This window comes from Hyperolius riggenbachi, chromosome 4 (assembly GCF_040937935.1).
Source record: "Hyperolius riggenbachi isolate aHypRig1 chromosome 4, aHypRig1.pri, whole genome shotgun sequence".
NCBI classification, from domain to species: Eukaryota; Metazoa; Chordata; class Amphibia; order Anura; family Hyperoliidae; genus Hyperolius; species Hyperolius riggenbachi.
The window spans coordinates 338454319-338480991 of NC_090649.1; the positions used below are offsets into that span (position 1 = coordinate 338454319).

General features: G+C 42.1%; 1 protein-coding gene across 9 annotated transcripts in view; it reads right to left on the minus strand.

The window, feature by feature from the left end:
• Window positions 1–3600: 3600 nt before the first annotated feature.
• TIAM2 (TIAM Rac1 associated GEF 2) overlaps window positions 3601–26673 on the minus strand; it is a 1035624-nt gene continuing 1012551 nt past the window's right edge. For all 9 annotated transcript variants that reach the window (XM_068231884.1, XM_068231882.1, XM_068231883.1 and 6 more), the window contains 2 exons: window positions 17313–17467; window positions 3601–6844 (listed from right to left, as the gene is read on the minus strand). In XM_068231884.1, coding sequence (XP_068087985.1) covers window positions 6177–6844; window positions 17313–17467 — 823 coding nt within the window. In that variant the 3' untranslated portion in view covers window positions 3601–6176. The remainder of the gene's footprint in view (window positions 6845–17312; window positions 17468–26673) is intronic.

Genomic DNA, 26673 nt, shown 5'->3' on the forward strand with positions numbered 1-26673 from the left:
GCATTATGGACGAGCTAAGCTCCTCCAGTAACGCCGCAGTGCATTGCTCAGGCCCTGGTGGGCCGATTTGCATAATTTTTTTTTCAAACACACAGCTAGCACTTTGCTAGCTGCGTGTTTGTTGCGGTCGCCGCCAATCCGCCGCTACCCGCCGCAAAAGAGGGCCCCCCTGCAGATCCCTTGCGCAGCCTGGCCAATCACCGCCAGGCTGCGCTATGGGGTGGATCGGGACTCCCCCTGATGTCACGACGTCGATGACGTCATTCCGATCGTCGCCATAGCGACGGGGGAAGCCCATACAGGTAATCACGTTCAGAACGGGATTCCTGTTGGGTATGATCGCCGGTGGCGATCGGAGGGGTGGGTGGGATAGCGAAGGGAGGGGGGAAGCATGTAGCTAGCGCTAGGCTAGCTACATGTTAAAAAAAAAACAAATTAGCTGATAAAAACCCTCCCGCGGCCGTGCGCCGCAATTAATCAAAACGCCAGGGAGGTTAATAGCAGGATTGTAAGGTTAGCTTCTTAAAGGCACGCAAGCAAAAAAACTGTTAAGAAGTACCTTTCCCTCAGATTAAGATACACTATATGATATCAATTTCTTTTGTCCTATGTTTCTGTCACTTGTAGACAGTCGCTTTCCTCAAAGGGGATTCTCAGGTTCTCGGTTTTCAAAAGCACTTATGAAAAACAGTTGATCAGTCCAACTGCCAAAATAGTGTAGGCAGGCAGTCTGGCTAACATTTTTGTATAGATCCTTTTCAAGTATTGTTTTTGTAGAGAGTAAAGGAGATACTGAGAATCCCTCATGAGGCGATAGACTAGTCATATTTTTAGTGCCTACTGTAAGCAACATTGGAGGAAAGTAAAAAAAACACTTCTTTAAGTATGTAAGTATGTGTCCACATGTATTTTAAATGTTGCTATTTGTTGTAATAGTGGTCTATTAAGTTGGTTTTAGGACTATCACATTTACTAAACCTATAGCATGAAATCAAGTCTCTCTAAAGCAAGATAGTTTACAGTTCTGTTTATTAGAATACAAAAATCCACCAATTATGATAGGAAACAACTCATTTTACTATACAACTTAAAGGAAATAAAATACAGCCAAAAATTACAGAACATTTTTAAATGCATACATAAAAAGGTATGTATAAACAGTGTTTTGGGAAGCAGAAAATGAAATGGTTGCACTTCCACAAAACACTTAACATTTGTTTTATTGAAGAAACAACTTAAAGAGAAACTCCAACCTAGAATTGAACTGTATCCCAATCAGTAGCGGATACCCCCTTTTACATGAGAAATATAATGCTTTTCACAAACAGACCATCAGGGGGCGCTGTATGACTGATTTTGTGCTAAAACCCCTCCCACAAGAAGCTCTGGGACCGCGGTACTTTTGGCAGTTTGTTACAATGTAACAAGATTCACAGACAGCAAATAGCTGTTTACAGCTGTCTCTAACAGCCAAAACAGATAGGAGCAGCTACATAACCTGCGCACAGTAAAAATGTCACCATGTAATAAATGTCAGAATGTAAATCGGGGAGAGGAAAGATTTTACAATGAGCAAACACTGACTAAATAATTTATACATAATTATGGTAAAAATGAAGCACTTTTTTTACTACATTATTTTCACTGGAGTTCCTCTTTAAGGAATGCCTTGTGCTTTCAGCTTTCAAGAGTCCTAAAGAACTCTGGTCTGAGATTTACTTAATGTATATACGTTACAAAAAAACAAAAAAAACAGCCAAAATGTGTATTTAGTATTTGTTATAACAGTAGAGTATTGTACCGTATTAGCCGCCATTTGTAAAAGCAAGATGTTTTGAGTCAGGATGATACCATTTATTGGCTAATTTAATAGTATATATAAGAGTAAGTTTTTGGCCCTTGAGCCTTCATCAGACTGAATCCGGTATTCTTACAAGACAGCTTTATACATGCAACATCAAAGGGGATACTTGGATTTTTTATGAAACATGTCATTATGATGCCTTCATTGAAAAAACAAGAAGTTTTAAATCAGGATGATACCATTTGAAAAAAACATCCAAAACAGGGTCAGAGTGTGTTAGGTGATAGTAAACAAAGGGTCTTATCTGTTTGTAATGTAAGTGCTCACACAACTGAGACACTGCCCGAAAACCAACAGAACGTCCCACATACCTCAGGTATGTCAGCTTCCACCCCAAGCACAGAAAGAACTCCATAATCTACAGCCAAGCTATAAGATGCAGCCAGATTTGTTCTGACAAGGTGGACAGAGACAAACAGATTACCTGAAGAAAACTTTCATCAAACAAGGTTAAAGCCCTCTTATGACCAAATCAGGAAAGCTAAAGTAATCCCTAGGGCCCAGCTCCTGAAATATAAACAAAACCAGGAAGAGGGCCGTGTCCCAATGGTTGTCACGTACAACCAACACCTGTAAATCTTAAGAAGGATTGCAAAGGAAGTTCATCTCATTTTACACAAGGATTACAAACTGGGAAAGATATTCCCTGAACTTCCGCTCCTGAGATATCGACAGCCACCCAATCTAAAGCCGCATCTACACACGTAGATGCGGCCGCGATGTTCCTTATCAATCGAGCCGCTGAGGCGGCTCGATTGATAAGATCCGACAGGACGGATCTCCTCACCGCCGATTCCCTGCTCGCTCCCCGCGAGGGGACAATGGCAGGGAATCGGGCGAAAGATAAGCGGCGCCGGCGGGGACGAGCGGGGAATCGAATCCGGCGTACGCGCGGCGAGCGGGGACGCGGAAGAGGCGATCCGGCGGCTAATCGAGCCGCCGGATCGCCACAACATCTCCCCGTGTAGACGGGGCTTAAAACAGGTCAGTGTCAGGTGTTCTTTGAATAGGCCACAACAGATCGGAACGTCGCTCTGCCAACAAAAAAGGTGTGAGACCTGCAGACACATCTACTCCACTGACAGAATATCAATACCAGGTACACAACAGGAATACAGGGTAAAAGGCACCTTTTTCCTGTGATTCCACTAATCTGGTATATCTGATCATGTGTTCAAAATGCCCCAAAGTAACTTATGTGGGAGAAACTAGACAAACTGCGTAAACGTATGAATGGACACAGGTCCACTATTAACAATATCAAATCTAAACTCCCAGTCCACACACACACTACACAACTTGAATGATCTTCGTGTTACTGCCCTGCAGGGTGGTTTTACATTACAAAATGAGAGACTGATAGAGACAAAATGTATACGTTGGTTCAAATCAGTAGCTGAAATATTGAACAAGGATGCCAATTTCATAAATTGGTATGAGGTTGATGATATTTAATGTCATAATTCTTTTTCTTTCTCAGTTCAGACAAACTGAACGAACTATTGAATTAGGAATTTAGGATGCCTGTAAGCCTGGCAGTGTCTCAGGTGTGTGAGCACTTATATTACAAACAGATAAGACCCTTTGTTTACTATCACCTAACAACCTCTGACCCTGTTTTGGATGTTTTGTTTCCACGAAGGCAGCATAATGACATGTTTCATAAAAAATCCATGTATCCCCTTTGATGTTGGATGTATAAAGCTGTCTTGTAAGCATACATGATTCAGTCTGACGAGGGCCCAAGGGATGGAAGCTTACTCATATATACTATTAAGTTAGCCAATAAATGGTATCATCCTGACTCAACACTTCTTGCTAGTATTTGTTGTTGACCCTAAATGTTTGTTGAGTATTTGCTGTTTACTCTAATACATACCTAGTCTCCTTTATGGAAGTTTCTTGGTTAATTAAACTTAAGGCTAATTCAGTGCTGCCAAAAATGGTATTCTAATGCTGGTTTCAACACTATGCATCATCGTGGTGGCCCCTTTTAAAATACATAAATGTGTCATATTCATTGCCCCAAAATGCTACCAGGTTCACCAAGTGCAAATGAGTTCTATATATTTAAAACCAAAGTCCAGCCAACAGCTGTGTGGGAGTGTTGCAGTGTACACAGCTTGGAAACATTTAAAAGTTGATGGAGCATGCACATTTTAAGTTATTCAAGTTTTGGAGCAAGGTGACATTGCATCAGGACACTCCTTCACTTAATGTAAAAAGGAGTCATATAGCAGTTCTGAGGGAGAGAGAATGTAGTCTGCTTGAAATACAGAAAGTGTACAGTAAGGTAGGGTAATATCTGCTTGCTTGCTCAGACAGACTCTAAAGTAGGAGTTAGGACCTGTTCCCATTCAATGCAAAATGTGCACAGGAGCAGATATGCTCCATATGTTTTGCATCCACTTAAGTAATTTGCTTTATCTGCTTCAATTGCCACTCACGTGTCATTTTGGTTCTGGACTGCACCACTCGGTTCCTCATACACAGCCTGGTAGGGGCATGGGGTCCCCATAGGAGACAATAGACTAATTCTCCCTAGCAACAGAGAATATATTCATTGGTCCACCATGAACCAATGAAAATCCTCCTGTTGATGAGGATTCCCATTGGTCTTTGGTCAACCCTATGGGGATCCCTATGCTTCTACCCAGCACCACTGATCTGTGTCCTGGGACTGATCGGAAGAGTCTACATTGGAACCGAGGAGACACCGGAGTATTTGCATGATGGCGGCAATCAAAGTGGGCAAAATGGATGCGGCAACCAGCCTAGTTCTCATAGGCTTTCATTATATAAATTTTCCCGGCCAGCCTGGAAAAATGCAGCAAGATAGGACCCTTTGTTCTATTTACCACAACGCGATAAACGGATCAGGTTTTTTTTGTTTTTTTGTTTTTTTTTTACAAGTGGATGCAGAACCTATTTTTAACAGCAGGTTCCCCTGCACTGAGCAGAGCTTTAAAAATCATCCCAAATGAGTATTTTTCATTTTTACAAATGTGAACCTGCTCTTATATGTAAGGCAATCATATTGGTTACCCTTCATATATCCCTTGTCACTTTATTTTTCTATTTTTTTACTTTATGACTGTAGTTCTACAAACTCTACACTTACAGTGAGCATGATTTCTGTCAACGACTCCAGAGAAGGTTGGTTCTTGAGGCATAGGGTAAAGCAGGTTTCTAAAGGTGGCCACTAACGATTCAATTCTCCAATCGTTTGGGACCACAAGCGGATGAAATTCTCCTAACTAATTTAATTAATGTAATTAATCCGATTTTTGAATAGATACCGTCGATCTGATCAGATTTGTTAGGAGATTTTCACCCTTTTGTTGTCCCGAACAAATGTTTTTGGTTGAACATACAAATAATCAGAAACAAACTATCGTTCAGAGAATGGTATCATTAGTGGCCACCTTTAGAACTACCTTCATTCCTCTCATCACCAGTAAGAATCTTCTTGTTAGGGATACAGAATGCGATATTAGAGCAGGAAATACATGGGGATTCCTCCACATTGCCATTGATATGTTTGCATTATATGGTACAAACACATCATATCATGTGATGTGATCAAAATTTCCATCTTATGTTCAAATTGCTAGCAGAGTAATTAATCTATAATGAATTAAACTAGTGACTACAAAAGTAATGTTGAGCAACATGTTTAATTAAAATACCCCTGTCATGACAAAAATGGAAAATACTAGTTGCTTTGTTTTTATGCTGATCCTTTGGCTGTAATAATCTCTGTATCACTCACCTAGAATAAGCATGCAGACCAACAGTATTTTCAAATTTAATAGATAGGTCTTCCAGATCAGGAATTTCTTGGAAAATGTATGTATAAATATGAAGTTGTTATTCAGCGAATAACTAATAATTACATACCTGTTCAAAACTTTAAATATGGTCAGCTTTATTTATACCTGGACATACACAATAAATTAGAAAAAAATAACTTAATGTGTGGCAAAGTTAGGTTGTGCACAAAGCTTAAATACTGTAAGCAGTTTACAGTAGTTACTAGTCCATGTCTAGTTCGAATGTAAACAGAACAAGGAAATCTCAAGTGAAAGCATCCAGAATTTACAAGTTTAGGTAACCACTGTGTGTGTGGATTCGTCATTAATATGTTACTCAAATAGTTTAACCCTGTATGAGATTCCCTTGCTTTCTTAAGCAATTCAGATCTTCCTCAGTAACCAACAAGGTTAGTGCCCCATTGTGTATCGATTTCAGTCCGTGTTCCAGATGTCAGTAATTTAATGTTTGGTTGGGAATTCCCTCCTACATTGAAGGGCTAGGATTTCCCACAGCTTCCAATAGTTTCATAAAAGCAGTCCTCATTTACAGCAGATGTTAAACTCTGAATACTGAATTCCCTTTCCAGAATTGCATTCAGATCACTGCTTGAACTTTCAGATTGGTTGTCAAGAGACTGGCGCTGGTCTTTCATTGCCTTTATCATTGCTTTTTCTGCTTTGGGGTTGGTAACCTTTCGTTTGATTGGACAGAAATGTCCTCGAATGAGTTTTGGCTGTTCCTTTACTCTAAAGTTACCTTCTTTGTCAGTAGCACTGGACTCCATACTCTTTGTTATCATGCTTGGATGCTCAGAGATGTTTAAGTTCTGAAAATGTACTTCAATGTCTTGTGCTGAACTGCTTGTCATGTTTCTCGAAACTGCAGTCATGTTTAAAACCCTATAATCTTCATCATCATCATCATCATCACTAAGAATGTCAGATTCCTTCACTTTACTGCTTGGAGGGCCGCCCATAGTTTGAAGAGGTATGATTGGAGAGTTATTTTTTGTATCTTGCAAGCCTTCAATGGTTTGACAGCCACTACTTTGAGTGCCACTGCTCAAACTGCCATCATCTGAATCTGGGCCATTGCCTTTGCCCATGCTGTTACTCCATTCAGTACTGGAACTGTGCTTGAACACCTTCAATGATCGTGTGGAAGCTGTTGGATGTAACAGTAAATAAGGTTAATGTAGAAATTAACATTTTTCTTCAAAAGCTTTAATGCAGAAAAAAAAAAAGAAAATGCATTCATAATTTAGTTAACTACAATTTTTAATGTGAATATGGAATTACTGGGGAATCCCTTGCAAATAGAATATTTATAAAACTGTTTTAGAAAACGTCCTAAGAACATGAGAAGCGAAATCCAACATTTGGGCTGTCTTGATCACTAGCATAGCTAGAAATCACTGGGCCCCCCCTGCGAAAAATTGGATGGGCCCTTTTGGGGGAGCAGGAGGGATTACAGCATGAGGGGAGAGCATTGCCCCCCACATTGGTGGCCCACTCCCCCCCTCCCTCATCGCGCCCTCCCCTCCTGCATTAAATAGGCAGCGGAAACACAGGTATCTCCCTAAAGTGGGGGGAAATGCTGCAACCTCTCCTGCCCCCCAAAATGGCCTTGTGCAGGCCCTGGGCCACCCCCCACAGGTGTATGGACTGCAGCCCCTATTGTTACGCCACTGGTCTTAATGTTATCGCTTAAACACATTTAAAGCACAACAGAGAATGTACCATCTACGGCAGCTGAAAAAGTTTGGCCTACCTCAAAATCTAATGGTGCAGTTCTACACTGCAATCATCGAATCCACCATAACATCATCTATGACTGTATGGTTTGGCTCCTGCTCAGCATTAGAAAAGGGGAGGCTGCAGCGCATCATCCGATCAGCGGAAAGGATAATTGGCTGTAGCTTACCTTCCCTGCAGGATCTTTACACTAGCAGGTGCAGAAAGAGAGCAACCAAAATTGCCTCTGACCCCTCTCACCCAGCTCACTCCATCTTCCAGCGCATGCCTTCAGGAGTAAGATTCTGGTCAATTGCTACCAAAACCTCTAGACACAGGAACAGTTTTTTTCCTCAAACGGTAGCCATACTTAATGCTGAACCACGTTATAGCTGCTAGGACTGAAAGTAATCAGCACAGAACTAAAACATGAACAATTCTCACATTGCTTACTGCCACTATACTTATAATGTCCTTAACGTGTAATATTCACACTGTCTGTCCTTGTATTGTTTTTGTTTGTGTTTGTTAAGCAACTGCCAAGACAAATTCCTTGTAGGTGCAAACTTACTTGGCGAAAAATAAATTGATTCTGATTCTGATTCTGAACTGCCACCCTACAATTTTTCTTGTTGCGTTTTTTATTGCTTCATTCAGGTGAAACATTGTTCATGGTTGAAGTCAAATCTGCTTGAAATTCTGCTTACATTTTTATTTTCAAACATCAGAAGGATTTCTGCAGAGAGTATACCCCAGCAGGTAACATTTTGGATCTATCTTCAGACCACATCACCTGGTAGGACCTTCATAATGTGACTCAGAAGCTAATAATGTCAAAAGCTCAGCATGTCTGCAAAGCAGTTTTTTTCTCTTACAATTACATCAATGGTAAGTAGTTTAATAAGCTTTCAGTATGAGCTAATTTTGAAAACAATTTTCTAAAGTGTGTTTAGAGCCTACTATTTGTGCAACATGTTTCTAGGCCATGAAGCTAAACCTATTCTCTAAGGCTGGTTTCACAGTGGGACGTTACAGGCGCACGTTAGAGCAGCCTGTAACGCAGCCCACCGCACAGTAATGAAAAATCAATGGGGCTGTTCACAGTGCGGACGTTGCGTTACAAGACAACGTACTGCATGCAGTACTTTGGACGCGGCTGAGCCGCGTTAGACTGCTTGCACATGCTCAGTAATGTTTGGGAGGAGCGGAGAGCAGCCAGGCACATGGCTAATTAATATGCACTGCACGTTATGACGTGCAGTGTTTACTTCCTGGAGCAGCCGCTCTGTGCGGCGATTGGCCGGCGGGACCACGTGATGCCGCATGCGCACAAGAGTGCGCATCACGGCATCACTGACGCCAGAGTGAGCTGCACAACGCGGCTCACTCTGACGTCCAGATTCAGCACCACCAGGCGTTGAGTTAGGGGGACGTTATGCGACCTTAACGCCCCCTCTAACACAACGTCCTGGTGTGAAATTAGCCTAAGTCACTGCCATGGAATTAGAAAGCAGCACTTGAGTCAGCTATCTCTTTCACTAAAAAACAGCTGAGATTTTGAAACAAGACAAAATTCCACTTAAAGGATTCTTTTTAAAGAGGAGCTGTTAGGTATAAGGTCTCAGAGAAAATAAACACATATATCAGTAGCTAAAGATTGGCTGTACTTACATTACATATGCATTTCACTGTCCACGTTTGTACTTCACAGAATTTGTATATAGTATATGCAGAGATTGATGCTCCTGACAGCTCATGGCAGGTTCCATGTTTTTCTGTCAAATGTGTCGTCATGTCCTGCCTGCTTCCTGATCACAGAAAAGCTCGTACTGAATAACACAGTGTGCAGTGAATATTAATGAGCCATGTGGCTAGGAACAATAGCTGACTCCTGCAGTGTACTCTGCCCGGAGATTTATCAGTGCTACGAGCTGGACTGATTACAAGCTGCTGTAACGTCTCATTAGCAGCCGAGGGGAGGTCCCCAGAATGCTTTGCAGTATAGTATGCGGCTTGCGTCCTCTTAGGTCTAACAGCTTTTCTGATAAGCACACATCAAAGCTAAGAGAGATTTTTATCTTCACTAATGCCTTTTTGGCTTCCTTCTAAACTGTTTAACACAGGAGAATAGAGGTTTAAATTAGCTTCTGCAGCCTGACAGTTACTCTTTAAGTTCATTCAAGTTAATTAACAAATTTGTGCCCACTGGGTATGGTGCAAGCCAGAGGATAGCACAGGGCGTGGGTGTAGAGTGTGGGCATTAGTATATAGCCCATATGTGTTTTTACAGAGGATAGGTAAGTGTACATTGTGTGTACACACACACACACACACACACACACACACACACACACACACACACACACACACACACACACACACAGTGTTCATATACATACAATGCACATCAGTTACTGCTAATGTGTGCGTAGCATTTCCAAAGTACAAATGTAAGGAAAAGGTAAAAAAAAAAAAAAAAAGCTTAAGTTAGGTAACCTTTTATTTAAACTCATCCCCCCCCCCCCCCTTTGCTTTTATATCCTTTTAAACTATATGTATGGTCTCTATGTATGCTACCACACCCTCTCTTACAGTGGAAAGTGACCAACTACAAACACTAGAAAAGAGGCCTAAATGAGTATCTCTTCCCATTTCCCCATGTTTGTGAATGGGCAACTCCTTATATCAGTACAAACCTTTGTGCGAATCCCTAATAGACTACACTCTTAAGACTAGTTTGCCTCTTGTGTTCTTTCGCTTCCTAATGTACCTGGGTATTTCCTTTTGTTTTCAAGATATTTATTAAACAATTTTCAAATAAAGAACACCACAACTTGCAGTGGGTATGTACACTTGATGATAATGCATTTTGAGTTTGCTTCACTAAGAACAATAGCATGAGTAACCTCCTGTTCCTCTCTCTATTTAATTCTGCGCGCCTTAATTCTGCCTCTCTGCACGCTGATTGGCCTAATAGGCTGCCTGTCAAGTGACAAGCAGCCTATTGGGCCAATCAAAGTGCAGGGATCTCGTCCTTTGAAACCACTGGACCCAAAGGGGCTCAGGGTGGGACGAGCAGAGCGCCCGTTATTGGGATGTAGCAGACGTAAGTTACTAGTGCGCGCTATGGGCAACATGCACAGCATAGCAAGCGCTCCTCTAAACAAACTTTATTATGTAAGCTATGCTGCCAATAGCGCACGTAGTGTGCAGAGGCGCAGAATTATGGTGCGCAGAATTAAATAGCGCAAGTAACAGGAGGTTACTTGTGCTATTGTTCTTAGTGAATCAACCCAATTGTATGCTATCCTTCATTGTGTCAAACAGTTTCCATTAGCTTGTTAGTGTCTCATAGTGGAAATCCAATATTACCCAAGAGGTCTTAACAAATAACATTAAAGCATTAAACTCCAGTAAGCCAAAGGGAAAACAGCCTCCAATGGCCTGATCAATCATCTGTGATTTAGGTGAAATGAAGATTCAAAGAGGAGAGAAACGGTATGAATCTGCAAACTCTGAATCCATTCATCCCAGATTGCCAAGGAAGAGGTCAAAGAAGACAAGATGAAGAAGAAGAGGAATAAAGAAAGGGAAGAAAGTAGAGCGTCAGCTGGTGATTATGTGGGCTAATATGTTGCACATTTGTTGGCATCCAGGCCAGGTAATTCTAACTGAATTCAGGGTCACCAAAACTGTTAAACTTTTTTTATGGGAGTCTTTTAAGATGCTTAATAGCTTTTCATTAAGCATGAAGTTCACGGGGGTGTCTAACAATCTATTTCCTAGCAATAGTCATTTTTTTTGCCAGAAATAAAAGGGAGGCCAGTTTATTCTGGTCCCCTGTGAGGCCCTCTATTTTTTCTCAAAAAGTGCAAACCATGTTTTTTTTTGTTTTGTTTTGTTTTTGCAAATGACTATATGGAAAGGGATTGCAGGAGGCTGAGCATATTATTCCAGATTCTAATAAGGCCTGGGTATGTATACATTAGGCTTGATTCACTAAGACATAAGGCGTGCCTTATCAGAGTTAAGGTGCCTTATCAGAGTTAAGGGGCCTTATTGGTGCCTTATCAGACTTAAGGGTCCTTATCAGAGTAGCATAGTGAGTGCTACGAACATATGCCTGCTAATTGGCAATGACAAAAGCTCCACTCCTCCTACCCTGAGCCCTTGCGGGTCCAATCACTTTAAAGGACATTATCCCCTCACTTTGATTGGCCCAATAGGCTGCCTGTCACTTGACATGCACAAACAACCTCAAGAATCAGCATTCACAAAATCTCCGCTCCGTCAGAGGTATCTTCTCTGACTGAGATTTCGGGCTAAACTAGTTAGGCTAGCGCACCCAGAGCTAGCGTGGTCTGGCCATCCAACCTGCTACTGGGTAAGACTCTGCGACTCTCATCACTTCACTTTGGTTCCTGCTCCTATTCACTGCAGATGTAGTATTTCCTCTATAATACTTCTTATTGATACTTTCTGTTGCATTATATTTTTGGTGGATACGCTGTATAGGTTCGCACTGGCACTTTGTCAATATTGGCCATCTTTTTGCACTAGCACTTTCATTTCACTCTAAATACTTTTTAACTTTTTGGGCATTTTTCTATAGTGTTATCTCCCTTACACCAGCACCATGCAATATCTATCAATATTAACAATGTTGCACAGATCTATACATAATTTTTCAGCATTTTTTTAAACAAATTTTATTGATTTTTCCAACTAACATTCCTCCTAAGTCCTAAGGAGTCCAAAAGTAAAATTGAACAGGTATTAACATTGCTCGTAGAGCCACACATAATCCGGTAATCTTTGAACCCTCACAAGGAAAACTAACCTTTACCCCCCTTCCCCAAACTAGTACAATCCCACCTTTTCCCACCCCCAGTCACCGTCCTAATGGAACCCAGGAATAATTATGAACACATTTATTGAATGTCTTGATATTAAAGTTGGCAGTGGTCATAACATCTGTAAAGTTCTGTGTTTTTGTCTATATTTTCAATTGGTCCAGTTCTCCTAAAAGATCTTTGTTTGCATACCATGAGGTGTATTGATAGGGTCTCATTATCTCTTGGATCTCAGGTTTCTTAAATGAGTAAATAATGTAGTTTTTCCATAACTTAAATAAACGTGAGGTCTGTTTCTCTTTGTGTATTAAAGTTTCCATATTATCAAGATGAATTATATGTAAAAGTTCTTGCTTAACATCCCATAAAGAAGGTAGGCTTCAGAAGATCCACTTATTATATATTACGTTACGAGAGGCTATTAGTATCATGTGGGCTAGAAGTGGGATTTGACTGTTTTGATCCTGCCCTTGGTGAGTTGAATCTATCTGCGAACAGCAGTTAAATAGGCATATTTGTGGGTTGATATGGAGAGTTTACTTACAAAGAGAAAAGATAACATTTTGAACCTTAGTCCAGAAGATTTTTATGGGTGGACATTCCCATAGGCAATGATACATAGAAGCGCTTGATAGGGAACACTTGGGACAATATGGCTGATAATGGTCTGGCTTCTTCTTATATCTTATATTAAACGCATATTTGGCCCTGTGGATCATTTTAAAATGCGATTCACACCATGTTTCATCTCTAATTAACGAGCGAAAAATCTTATTGCCTTCCAAGATACTATTGCTCATATTTTCTATAGCTAGATCTTTACGCCATGAAGAAAAATTGCTATTTGCTTTTTCTTCTATAGTTGTGGTGATTATTCTTTGTTGAATTTCTGATAACGATAATTTAGGCCTTTGCGGGTTTATAAAGTAGTCAAAATCATTGAAGTTCATTAGTCCAGCCATATTGTCTTAAGTTTCAGTAAGTAAGATTTTAGTTGCGCATAATATAAGAAATGTGGCTCTTAGCTCCATAAAGGTGAACCACCTGTTTCTCTTAATGTAACATAGGTTTCCCAATTTAAAAATTCCTTTATTTTCCCACTCAAGGAAGCCCTTGTGAAGTATACTGAAAAGCCTGGGTGACCCATAAAGAGGCATGTATTTTGAGACTTTAACTGTTTGGTTAAACCATAAACATAGAGCTTTCCATGCCACCCAGGTGTCTGACCATTCTGCTGTGCTTGAGTCGTAGGTCTTTATATGCTTTGTGCAAAACTGCCATTGGGGACCAGGGTTCCATAAATGAGCATTCTAGTTCATTAGTTAGAGTAGATGTTTGTCTTGCATTCCCAGTCTCTAATATGTCTGAACAAGTATGTTAAATTATATGAGCGAATGTTGGGGAGATTCAAACCACCCTGATCTTTTGGAAGTTGTAGTTTTGTGTATGCTATTCTGACCTTGCGGCCCCTCTAGAGAAATGTATTAAAGGCTCTTTCCATCATGTTAATATCTTTGTGCTTGAGAAGTAGTGGTATTATATGTAATGGGAAAAGCAGTTTCCCAAAGCACACCGATTTGATAACCATCGCTCTTCCCATTAGATTTAATGGGAGAATTTCCCATCTTTGTAGCATTTGAATAATTTCTTTGAATAATGGTCTGTAATCAAGGTCATATAGGGAATGCGGGTCTCTTGATATTTTGATGCCTAGGTACTTTACTTGTTGTTTAATAGGGATTGGAGGTGTAGTCAGGAGTGTAGGGAAATCAGATTGATTGGATAAGTATAATAATTCTCTTGTCTAGATTAAATTTAAAGCCACTGCATTTACCCATTTTATTAATAATGTTAAATGTCTTGTCTAATTCCTCATGAGGATTAGACATAAAAAGGAGAAGGTCATCTGCAAATATGGCTTGGGAGACTATTGAGTTACCTTTGGGATACCTGTAATTTGGGTTTGTAGAATGCGCAACATGGGCTCAAGAGCTAAATTGAATAGTAAGGGGGAAAGGGGGCATCCTTGTCGGGTGCCTTTCCGCAGATGTATTCTAGTAGATAAGAAGCCAGGGGTATACACCAGGGCGGTTGGGTCATCATGAAGTGCACATAATAGGTTTTGGAAGGGGCCAGCGATCTTCATCTGGTGGAGACCTTTTTTTAACCACAACCAACTAACATTGTCTAATGCTTTTTCTGCATCTAACAATAAAATGGCAAATCTTTTGGCTGTGGTTGGGTACACCTTAGCATAATTAACCACTTCCCTACCACGCTATTTTGTGCTGATCTGTGCTGCGTGGGCTCTCCAGCCCACAGCACAGATCAGGTTGCAGCCAGGCCGATCAGACTTCCCCCCTTTTTTCCCCACTAGGGGGATGTCCTGCTGGGGGGGTCTGATCGCCGCCGGCTGCTTGCGCTTGCGGGGGGGGGCTCTTCAAAGCCCCCCTCCGCAGCGCTTCCTGGCCTCCTTCCCCTTCCCTCCCTCTCCCTCCCCCTGTGAGCGGCGCAGGACGGATTTCCGTCCTGCGCCTGATGGGATAGGCTTTAGCCTATCAGATGCCGGTGATCCCCGGCCAATCAGAGGCCGGGGATCCCCGATCTCCTCTACGGCGCTGCTGCGCAGCAGCGCCGTATACATGTAAACACCGGGGAAGATCTTCCCCGTGTGTTTACATTTACCCTGCGAGCCGCCGATCGGCTCGCAGGGTGTTCACAAGGACACCCTCCGTGAACTGACATGGAACGTCAGGATTCAGGGGCGTGTATATACGCTCCGAGAATCCGGAAGTGGTTAAGAACTGTGACTACTTTACGTAAGTTCATAACAACTGAGCGGTTTCTGATGAAGCCAGCTTGAGATGAGCTGACTAGTTTGTGCATTAGACCCGCCAGCCTATCTGCCATAATCTTGGTAAGTATTTTAATATCTTGATTAATAAGAGATATTGGCCTATAGGCTGCCAGGTCTGAGGTGGGCATTTTGCCGTGCTTAAGTATGTCATTGAACATGGTTTGTAAGGAGGGAACTATTTCTACTTGTAACATTTTGAAAAATTCATCTGAAAGCCCATCAGGCCCTGGGGCCTTATGATTTTTCAGGCTCTTTTAATGGTGTTTATTATTTCAGCTTGTGTTTTTTCTGCATTAAGGAGTGATAAGTCTGGCTCAGCCAGCGAAGGTAACCTCGCCTCCTGAATCAAAGACTCATAATTGGCAACCGTGGACTCCTCGTTCTCAGCTGGAGAGTGAGTGAAGCTGGGGTGGAGGAGAGGGAGAGAGTGAAGCGGTGGAGTGAGTGAAGCTGGGGAGTGAGTGAAGCTGGGGTGGAGTCCTCAAAACTTAAAGCCTACACCACGTGCCTAGCACATTCTAACCAATGCAAAAAAAACAATATTGCTTGAAGGAATTTTTTTTTTAGTCCTTACCTGCTGCTTAAAGGGAACCTTAACTGTAAAAATAAATAAATAAATAAATAAATAATAAAAAAAGAGTTTTACTTACTTGTGGCATCTTCCAGCCCCCTGCAGCCATCCTGTGCCCTCGCAGTCACTCATTGGTCCTCTGGTCCCCCGCTGCCAGCTAGTTTCGTTTTTGCCGACTGGGAGTCAGCCGGCCACCATGTGTACGTTTGTACGCATCCCTGCTGGTGCAGGAAGCTATTGCAGACATCAACAAGTGCATTTTACGTGTTACGGTTGTAATGCGTAAAATTTTACGCATTACAACTGTAACGTGTAAAAATGTACTTGTTGATGTCTGCAATAGCTTCCTGCACCAGCAGGGATGCGTAAAAACGTACGCATGGCGGCCGGCCGACTGACTCCCAGTCGGCAAAAACGAAACTGCAGGGGGCTGGTAGATGCCCCAGGTATGTAAAACATTTTTTTTACAGTTAAGGTTCCCTTTAAAGTACTGACTCTCTCTTTGTGCCTGTGTTGTAACACCTGTTTTTAACGCCTATGTCACTTGTGTCGAAGCCACTTGTGCCTGAAGCTGTCCAAATTCCTCCTGATACAGCTAATCTCCTCCTCCCCCCCCCCCCCCCCAGCTAATTGCCTGTCTGCTGCTAAGCAAACTGGAGGGAAAAGAAAAAAATATATACGTTTACAAACTGACACTTGCTGCTCTAGATATCAGATGAACCGCAATACACAAGACACCAGATATCACAACAGCAAAACACAATTTAGAAACAGCAATGTATTATAATCAGTGCTCACAATTCCCAGCAGTGAAGTGTAATCAGCCCTTCACCAGAGGGATAATTTACACAGCAAATCTAGCTGCAAACAGCTTCAACAGAATATGATTATTTCTTCCTGTGATACGACAGCAGCCATGTTGTTTGTAAACATTACACACAGGCAAGCTGATCTGCATCTCCAGCACTCAGCCTGTGAAAACCTAATTCCCCCTCCTCCTCCCTCCTCCACTCTGCCTATGAAATCTCTGGCTAGTAACACTTTCCCCTCCTTCTGCCCAGACTGAGCTCCCGTAAGCACTTGCTACTGTCTGAAATGCCAAGGCATTCTCAAAAGCTGTGGGCGAAGCTAGTTTAGTTGATAGGGAATTAGAGTGTTAAAACAAAAAAGTATTTGGCTTGAGGAATGCCCTATAAACAATATGAAAGGAACACAATTATGCAATGAGTAAAAATTTATCTTGGATCCACTTTAAGGCTGGAACTTAGGATGCGATTTTTTCATCAGATTGACAATTTCCAGCAAGTCCGATTTGCTCCCGGGATCTATTTTTAGATCTGAACTGCGCAAAATCGATCCAGTGTGCCAGCCTTTAGTTTTTAGAGGATTAATGATAAAATCAGGGAAGGAGGTTAAGTTGGTTAGATTAGTTAGCATTAAGCAAATGAAGAGAAGATCCACTGAAAGCCACATTGCACATTCCAAGGATGAGATGATTAGTTTCAGCCTTGTAGGGTTTTGGGTACCCGATTTACAAACATATGCTTCTGCACTGGTATGAAATCCATATTTAAGTGTCTTGTCAAATAGCACGAGTTATTATTACTAGTTACCATACCTAATTTTGCGGACACTGGGATTCTATTCCTTGATGGAACCAGTCGCTCTCTGTAGGTTTTCTCCAAAGGCATATCAGATCTTATATGTCTCCGCAGGTTCTCTCTCAAAATAGAACGGATCATTTTGATAGTGCTTGTTTTGCTGTCACAATCACTGAAAGAAGAAAACCAAGTGAGTGTCTCAGGTAGGGTACAGAAGAAAAGTGGTGTTGGAGACTGTACCACTGAAAGGCTGATGCTCTAGCAGAGGATACATTGGAAGGAGAGGGTAAATTGTCATTATGTACATGACAGGAATGACTTTACTGCACAGGCACCTGGTTTACTCCTCCATAAAGCAGTAATGCCTGCAATTACCATGCAATTTCCCATCAGATAGATAGGTGGACTCTAATATTTCCGACAGGCTCAATCTGATTTCCTATAATTATTCTGATCGATTTTCCGACCACTTCAATGCAAAAACGATCCAGAAAAATGATCGAAAACAAATTGGACCTGACAGAAATAATTGTTTTGACCTGTCTATCTGATGCAGGGCTGGGCTGACACAGAGGCTGGGCAGGCTACAGCCTCTGGACACTTGTCACTGAGAGGTCATGTGGGCGCAGGATTGGTTTCTACCTCCTCGCTGTCCTTGCTGTGTGCCCGGTGCCCGCCTTGCTATTTGCCTCTGCTAGTGCTGCGCCTGCGGTAAGAGAGTAAAGCAGTTGCCATGGCAATGAATGCCTCCGGCGCTGCCCCCGCTCTCTCCAGCCACCAGCGTGCGTGTGGTGCGTCTCACGTAAGCCTATGCTTACTGAGGCTGACGCTCACTGCCGATAGTGGCTCTTGCGCGAATCCTGCCCCCTTCTCTTGCCGTTGGCTGGCGTCTGCTTGCATGAGTCCACCCCATTGTTTTCAGACATTGACGTCCCACTCAGCGGCTGCTGGCTGGGTGTGTAGTCAGGACTGGCATCCGCGCCCATATTTCAAGTTAAATTTACAGTGACAGTGAGTGAGTACTGGTACTTTAATCATAATTCCTTCTGCCTTAAAGTTCTGCCTGCAAGCAAGCAGCATAGTGTCTGTCACGTGTGTGTATATAGGTGCAGAATATGTTTGTGTATATAGTATCTCATTCATTCTGCACCTATAAACACATATGTGCCTGCCTTAAAGGACATTGAAAATCTGATTAAAAAATGATTTTAACTTACCTGGGGCTTCTTGCAGCCCCCTGGAGTCCTGTGCCCACAACGCTGGTCCAATTCTCTCTGCCCAGCAGCGGTGACCTACGCTAACCTGGCCGGCCATGTGCCTCCTCATCACTCTCCTGTGGGGTCCGGGAGCTTTTTGCGCATGTGAAGTACACTAAATCGCTAATGCGACTGCACAGAGTGCTCCAGGCCATGGGAGCGTGATCAGGGTGTATGCGGCTTGGGGCTGCACATGCGCAATAGCTGCTTTGCAGTGGGCGCCGCTGCTGGCCGGATGGACTTGTACCGGTGTCGTGGGCACAGGAGGATTCCTGGGAGCTGCAAGAAGCCCCAGGTAAGTTCAACTCATATTATTGACCAAATTAGGGTACATTCACCAATCTGGTCCTTATAGGCTGCAATATTTTATGTGTATGTGTGTCATGTCTCAGCAGTATCAGTTCCGTTCCATGCATAAACCCTGAAAAGATTTGTTATGTCAAGCAAAATCTAGCATCAGTACAGGTTTTCCCTGTAATGACTAAAGGTGGCCATATATCTAGCGACCTGGTGGCTGATTGACCAACAATTCAATAATTATTATCGAATCGAAAGGATGCAACCAATTTCGGGCCAAGCATGTCGATTGGACATGCTGCAAGATGTCGGGATATTGTGGTCGACCTAGTGCGAGGCGGTAGCAGTGAGTAACGAAACCGCTGGTGCTTTTTCCCCTTATGTCAGATGTGCCCGGTGCACAAAACTTTCCCTGTCCGTGTCTGCCGCTGGCTCCACCGCAATCTGCATACACGCGCCCCACGTATACGGAGGGGGGGTGCACTTGGGCAGCTGTTGGTGGTGGTCTTTGTCCCAGCCCTGATCTGCCGTGATGTTGCATGGTGTGCACAATGCATTAAGCAGCTGAGTAACTTGTAAAAGATAAAAAAGCTGAGAGGCGCTGCAAATATGGAGTCGGGAAGGATTTTTTTCCCTTTTGGGGCTAACTGGACCATGCCTTGTAAGGGTTTTTCGCCTTCCTCTGGGTCAACAGGGATATGTGAGGGAGCAGGCTGCTGTTATACGTCCATCGAGTTCAACCAGAGAATAAAGTATGTCTTTTTTCAACCCAAATAACTATGTAACTAAATATGTTATTTATAAGATCATAAAATTATAGATTATAAATCTGTGATTCCTCCTGCTGCTAGCAGTGGGGTACCCCTTTACCCCACTCAAGGGGGGGGGGGGAGCAAAAAAAACTAAAACAAAAGGAGCGCTGGATATATTTTTGTGTATTTTTTTTTTTTTTTAATATGTGTGTCTTTATTAGTAGTAAAACACAATTTAATGCAGTTTTGAATAAATACAGGCACACTACCATGCATCCACCACACATATAAGGTACATTTTTCAAAAAGGATATACATTAATATAAAATCAATGCTTTTTAAAGAGACACTGAAGCGAAAAAAAAATATATGATATAATGAATTGGTTGTGTACTATGAATAATTACTAGAAGATTAGCAGCAAAGAAAATATTCTCATTTTTATTTTCAGGTATATAGTGTTTTTTCTAACATTGCATCATTCTATAATATGTGCACATTACACAACACTCAGCATTCAAAATGAGTCTTTCAGAGCAGTCTGTGAAGTAATGAACTCTCCTCTAGCAGAGAAAAAGTAAACAGTTCAATTACAGTTGAGATAATAAAAGTCAGATAACAGCCCTCTCTACGACTTAAGCAGCCCATACACTCAGCCGATTTTCTGGCCGACCGATCGATCGCGATCGATCGATCGATCGATCGATCGCAAATCGGTTGGCCAATCGACCGATCGACGGCCGATTTCGATCGATTTCGATGGATTTCCATCGAACTAGCAGGGTGGAAAATTTAGGTCGATCTGATGAGATTGCTTATCAGTTTGCATTGGCCTTAATGGAAATCTGATGGCAAAAAAATGCCATCAGATCGAATTTCAACAGATTTCAAACTGAAATCTATTGGAATTCTATCCTGGTAAAAAATGTTCTAAAAACGCATCAGATAGATCATCAGATGCATTTCTTATCTGTCTGCTGCCAATCTGACGAGTGTATGGGCACCTTAAGTTAGTCGGAGAGCTTAATAGCTTTTTTGCATACAGATAACAACTGGAGTTTCTCAACTCTTCCTGTACTGGAAACAATTAGACTGATGTATCTGATCTTAATGTTTTATTTCTTAGCTGTACTACACATACAAATCATAATATCATCATTTTTTTTTCGCTTCAGTGACTCTTTAAACTCACACAAAACCCACTGACGTAAATAGATACATCCTAGCCACCAGCTGCCATATGTCTTCCTGGCTGAACAATATCCCTAAGGGACAATTTATAAGATTGAAAAGAAACTGCATGGAAGAAATGAAGTACAAAAGATAAGATGAATTAATGGCAAGCAAATTCAGAGAAAAGGGCTATGGAGAAAATATTATAGATAGATACAGCCAAGGGTAAAGTACAGACAATGCAATGGAGAGATCTCCTAGTAAAGAAATCTAGAAAAAAGGAGGCAGCTCACTCTATGAAATTGAATTTAAAATATTGCTCTCAGAGCAAACAAATCAAGAGGATTGTCACAAACCAGTGGCCAATTTTTTTTTTACTTTTTATCTATTTTATATACATTTGCACGTATTCCTCTCCGCTATGGCTAAGAATATGAACTCTCTGAGTAATGAACATGCTGTAGAAATCTGTGAAACACAAGATCAATATGGGAGGTAATAGGAGGTGTGGCTAGACCCTGTATATTTGCATATAAGCATGACCAATAGGGCGAACCAATTAACTGATCCTGATGAAGATAGTCGTACTTTATTGAAACATGTTGATCTGTATTGTTTTGAGATCCCAGTGGGACGCTCCATGGACTCAAACTTTGTTTACACCCTTATCCAGAGTATCCAGTGTAATCCTATTTTCTATCCTGAGGTGGAACACAAGGAGGAAGAGTGCTGTATAGTAAGAAGACTACAGGAAGTGACGTCTGAGATTGGCCCTGACGCCATACCAGTAAACACCAGAGCGGCGGATGGGAGCCAAACCAGCTGAAAGCTAGGACTATCACTTTCACATAACTGTTTTCTGGAAGCCTGGAGTTTGCAATGAAGAAGACAGTCTGTCACAGTAAATCGTGAATCATATAGATAAGTGTCTCCGGTGAGGATGAATACAAGTGGCAGGAGAGACAAGTGCACTGTATGACATATCTATTAGCCTTCGGCCGCAACCCCTGTACATTGACTATATGCGAGTCTACACATTTTTAATAAGCAACAGCACTATATGCGGGCCTGAGCAGCATGTTATTGCAGCTTCTAATGGTGTTAGAAAACTGACATCTTTGCATACATGCAACATACTCAAAACATGCGGAAGATTATTCATATCAATTTTTACCATTTTGATTCTCTCTTCTTTAAAAAAAAATTGATTTTATATTCATTTATTATGTCCTTTTTGAAATATTTTTCTTAGGTATATGCTGTGATGAGGTGGGTTCACTGAACACAACAGCTAGGTATATGCAGCGAGGTGGGTTCACTCAACACAAAAGGTAGGTATATGCAGTTAGGTGGGTTCACTGAACACAACAGCTAGGTATATGCTGTGATGAGGTGGGTTCACTGAACACAACAGCTAGGGATATACAGTGATGAGGTGGGTTCACTGAACACAACAGCTAGGTATATGCTGTGATGATGTGGGTTCACTGAACACAACAGCTAGGTATATGCAGCGAGGTGGGTTCACTCAACACAAAAGGTAGGTATATGCAGTTAGGTGGGTTCACTGAACACAACAGCTAGGTATATGCTGTGATGAGGTGGGTTCACTGAACACAACAGCTAGGGATATACAGTGATGAGGTGGGTTCACTGAACACAACAGTGTGGGTTCACTGAACACAACAGCTAGGTATATGCAGTGATGAGGTGGGTTCACTGAACACAACAGCTAGGTATACAGTGGAGGAAATAATTATTTGACCCCTCACTGATTTTGTAAGTTTGTCCAATGACAAAGAAATGAAAAGTCTCAGAACAGTATCATTTCAATGGTAGGTTTATTTTAACAGTGGCAGATAGCACATCAAAAGGAAAATCGAAAAAATAACCTTAAATAAAAGATAGCAACTGATTTGCATTTCATTGAGTGAAATAAGTTTTTGAACCCCTACCAACCATTAAGAGTTCTGGCTCCCACAGAGTGGTTAGACACTTCTACTCAATTAGTCACCCTCATTAAGGACACCTGTCTTAACTAGTCACCTGTATAAAAGACACCTGTCCACAGAATCAATCAATCAAGCAGACTCCAAACTCTCCAACATGGGAAAGACCAAAGAGCTGTCCACGGATGTCAGAGACAAAATTGTAGACCTGCACAAGGCTGGAATGGGCTACAAAACCATTAGCAAGAAGCTGGGAGAGAAGGTGACAACTGTTGGTGCGATTGTTCGAAAATGGAAGGAGCACAAAATGACCATCAATCGACCTCGCTCTGGGGCTCCACGCAAGATCTCACCTCGTGGGGTGTCAATGGTTCTGAGAAGGTGAAAAAGCATCGTAGAACTACACGGGAGGAGTTAGTGAATGACCTCAAATTAGCAGGGACCACAGTCACCAAGAAAACCATTGGAAACACATTACACCGCAATGGATTAAAATCCTGCAGGGCTCGCAAGGTCCACCTGCTCAAGAAGGCACATGTGCAGGCCCGTCTGAAGTTTGCCAATGAAGACCTGAATGATTCTGTGAGTGACTGGGAGAAGGTGCTGTGGTCTGATAAGACCAAAATAGAGCTCTTTGGCATTAACTCAACTCGCTGTGTTTGGAGGAAGAAAAATGCTGCCTATGACCCCCAAAACACCGTCCCCACCGTCAAGCATGGGGGTGGAAACATTTTGCTTTGGGGGTGTTTTTCTGCTAAGGGCACAGGACAACTTAATCGCATTAACGGGAAAATGGACGGAGCCATGTATCGGGAAATCCTGAACAACAACCTCCTTCCCTCTGCCAGGAAACTGAAAATGGGTCGTGGATGGGTGTTCCAGCACGACAATGACCCAAAACATACAGCAAAGGCAACAAAGGAGTGGCTCAAGAAGAAGCACATTAAGGTCATGGAGTGGCCTAGTCAGTCTCCGGACCTTAATCCAATAGAAAACCTATGGAGGGAGCTCAAGCTCAGAGTTGCACAGAGACAGCCTCGAAACCTTAGGGATTTAGAGATGATCTGCAAAGAGGAGTGGACCAACATTCCTCCTAAAATGTGTGCAAACTTGGTCATCAATTACAAGAAACGTTTGACCTCTGTGCTTACAAACAAGGGTTTTTCCACTAAGTATTAAGTCTTTTATTGTTAGAGGGTTCAAAAACGTATTTCACTCAATGAAATGCAAATCAGTTGCTATCTTTTATTTAAGGTTATTTTTTCGATTTTCCTTTTGATGTGTTATCTGCCACTGTTAAAATAAACCTACCATTGAAATGATACTGTTCTGAGACTTTTCATTTCTTTGTCATTGGACAAACTTACAAAATCAGTGAGGGGTCAAATAATTATTTCCTCCACTGTATGCTGTGATGAGGTGGGTTCACTGAACACAACAGCTAGGTATATGCTGTGATGAGGTGGGTTCACTGAACACAACAGCTAGGGATATACAGTGATGAGGTGGGTTCACTGAACACAACAGCTAGGTATATGCTGTGATGAGGTGGGTTCACTGAACACAACAGCTAGGTGTATGCAGTGATGAGGTGGGTTCACTGAACACAACAGCTAGGTATATGCTGTGATGAGGTGGGTTCACTGAACACAACAGCTAGGTATATGCAGTGAGGTGGGTTCACTCAACACAAAAGATAGGTATATGCAGTGATGAGGTGGGTTCACTCAACACAACAGTTACTAGGTATATGCAGTACTGGGTAGTACAATGTGCACCTGCCACACAAGTAGTCACTGAATGTGCTGGGCCTGGTAGTGGCACACACAGTATGCATTAGCAAGGCTGTCTATGCAACACAAGTGTCAGTGGGACACACAATAACAAAAAACAAAAACAAGAATAAATCACAAGAACAAGATTAGCTTTCAAAAGAGCTGTTGCAGGGTGCTATTATAGCAATAAGAATCAGACAGGAGCAAGCTAACAAGCCAAGAGCCTAACTAATCTTTCCCTAGGAGAAACAGTCTACAGCAGCTCGCCCTACTCTCACTATAGCAGGAACACGAGGGAGTGTAATGGCGGCGGAGCCTGCCTTATATAAGGGGGGGAGTGGCTCCAGGAGATAGTGTAGCCTGATTAGCTACAATGGGCCTGCTGACTGTGATGTAGAGGGTCAAAGTTGACCCTAATGGTGCACTATGGGGGCAAACCGAACGTCCAGAACAAGGTTTGCCTTTACTTGCGAACAAGAACCACCGGAAGTTCGCCTGGAACCGTTCACCGGCGAACCGTTCGGGCCATCTCCACCCACCAACAGGAATCTCTGTTGGTCAAGAGAAAAGGGAGCAGGACATCACTTGTGTGCTGTGTTGTGCGGCCCTTCAGCTTGGCCTTAAAGCTGCAGTTGCCCAATTAACAAAAAATGGCCTTGTCACGAGAGGGGGGGCTAACACCAAAGTCCTCAAGTGGTTAAAGTGAACCTGAACTCAGAACTTCCTCTCTGCTCTAATGATTAGCAACAACATAATAAGCTTTGAAGAAAAACATTTACTTGTTACAGCTTATAGTACTCCTACTGAGATTTTTCAGAGTGGTTACTTCCTGGTATCCTGTGAGGACAGAAAGAGTTAACCTCTAAATTCGGCAAAGAACTGACAGCTCAAATTACACTAGCTCATTACTTGCTGAGAAGGGAGAATTAAACAGGCTGTTCTCTATAAACATACACAGGGTAGATTTCTCTGTGTTCTCATTGTCTCCTGTGCAAGAGTTCAGGTCCGCTTTAAAGCAGTTTGCTAAGTTTAGCTTAGTCTTGCAAATAATCAGGAGAAACTTATGAGAGGACTGAAGAATAATGGAAGGAGTGGACAGTTGGACAGTTGACAACTCATGCAGAAGTATGAGTAAAGAGCAGCAATCTACAAAAAAGAACTTGTAGGTTTTGTTATTTTTCTTACTAATGCTCAAAATTTACCAGTGACTGTTGGAGTTGCAAGCTATACAAAAACTGTATTTTTGTAGATAACCCTGACTTGTGTAAAAGCCCTTAGGCCCTGTTTACACTTAATCAGTTGGTACGCGCTTTTTTTTTTTCTTTTTTTCTTTTTTCTTCTCCATAGCAGTGCATTGTGAAAAAGATTTCAGTTAAAACGTGTTAAGTGTAAAAGGTGCTATTGGGAAACATGGGACTTACTTTGAAAATCAGTTGTAAACAGGGCCTAACTCTGACTTTCAGAATTCAGCCTGTATACCTGGCCGTGTAAACAGTCATAACAGCACACTTATTGTTCTCTCAGCACAGTCTACCATGTACAGTACTTGCAAAAAGAGAGAACAAACCAGTAATTGCTGCTCAAAAACTGCACTTTATTAATTGGTCGTTAAAACACACACATAAATTGCATGGGAGTGTCAGGTGATTCCTGACAGTAAATAGTACTGTGAGATACAATATACGTGCTGCAATCTAGGAGGACAGTAAGGAAAAAGTCCCTTATGAAGAGCCTAATTAGTCTATGTGGGGATCCTCCCCTACCTAGCTGGCTGCTGGTAAACAGGAGTAGGGCAAAGCTTATATGTCAAGCAAATGTGTAGCTGCCAGCCCACCCCTGAAGTCAATGAAGCTGATATAATGTCCTTGGTGACGTCCCAACTGTGACCCCAAAAGGGACCCAGGTAAGAATATCCTGGGGGAAAAAACCACTCACAGAGGGCAGAAAGAACGTGACCAATATGATCAATGATCAGCCTCTCAGCAACCTGCAATAGAAGGGGAAGACACCCAAGTAATAAGACCAATATGATTCATTGAGTCAAAGATATTGAGGACACCCTATCCTGAATCTGTGAGGAAACCAATATTTGGAATTTTTTTGTAAAGGTTATAACCACTCACAGAGGATAAGAGGGTGTGACCAATATGATCAAAAAGAGGCTATTCATAGAATG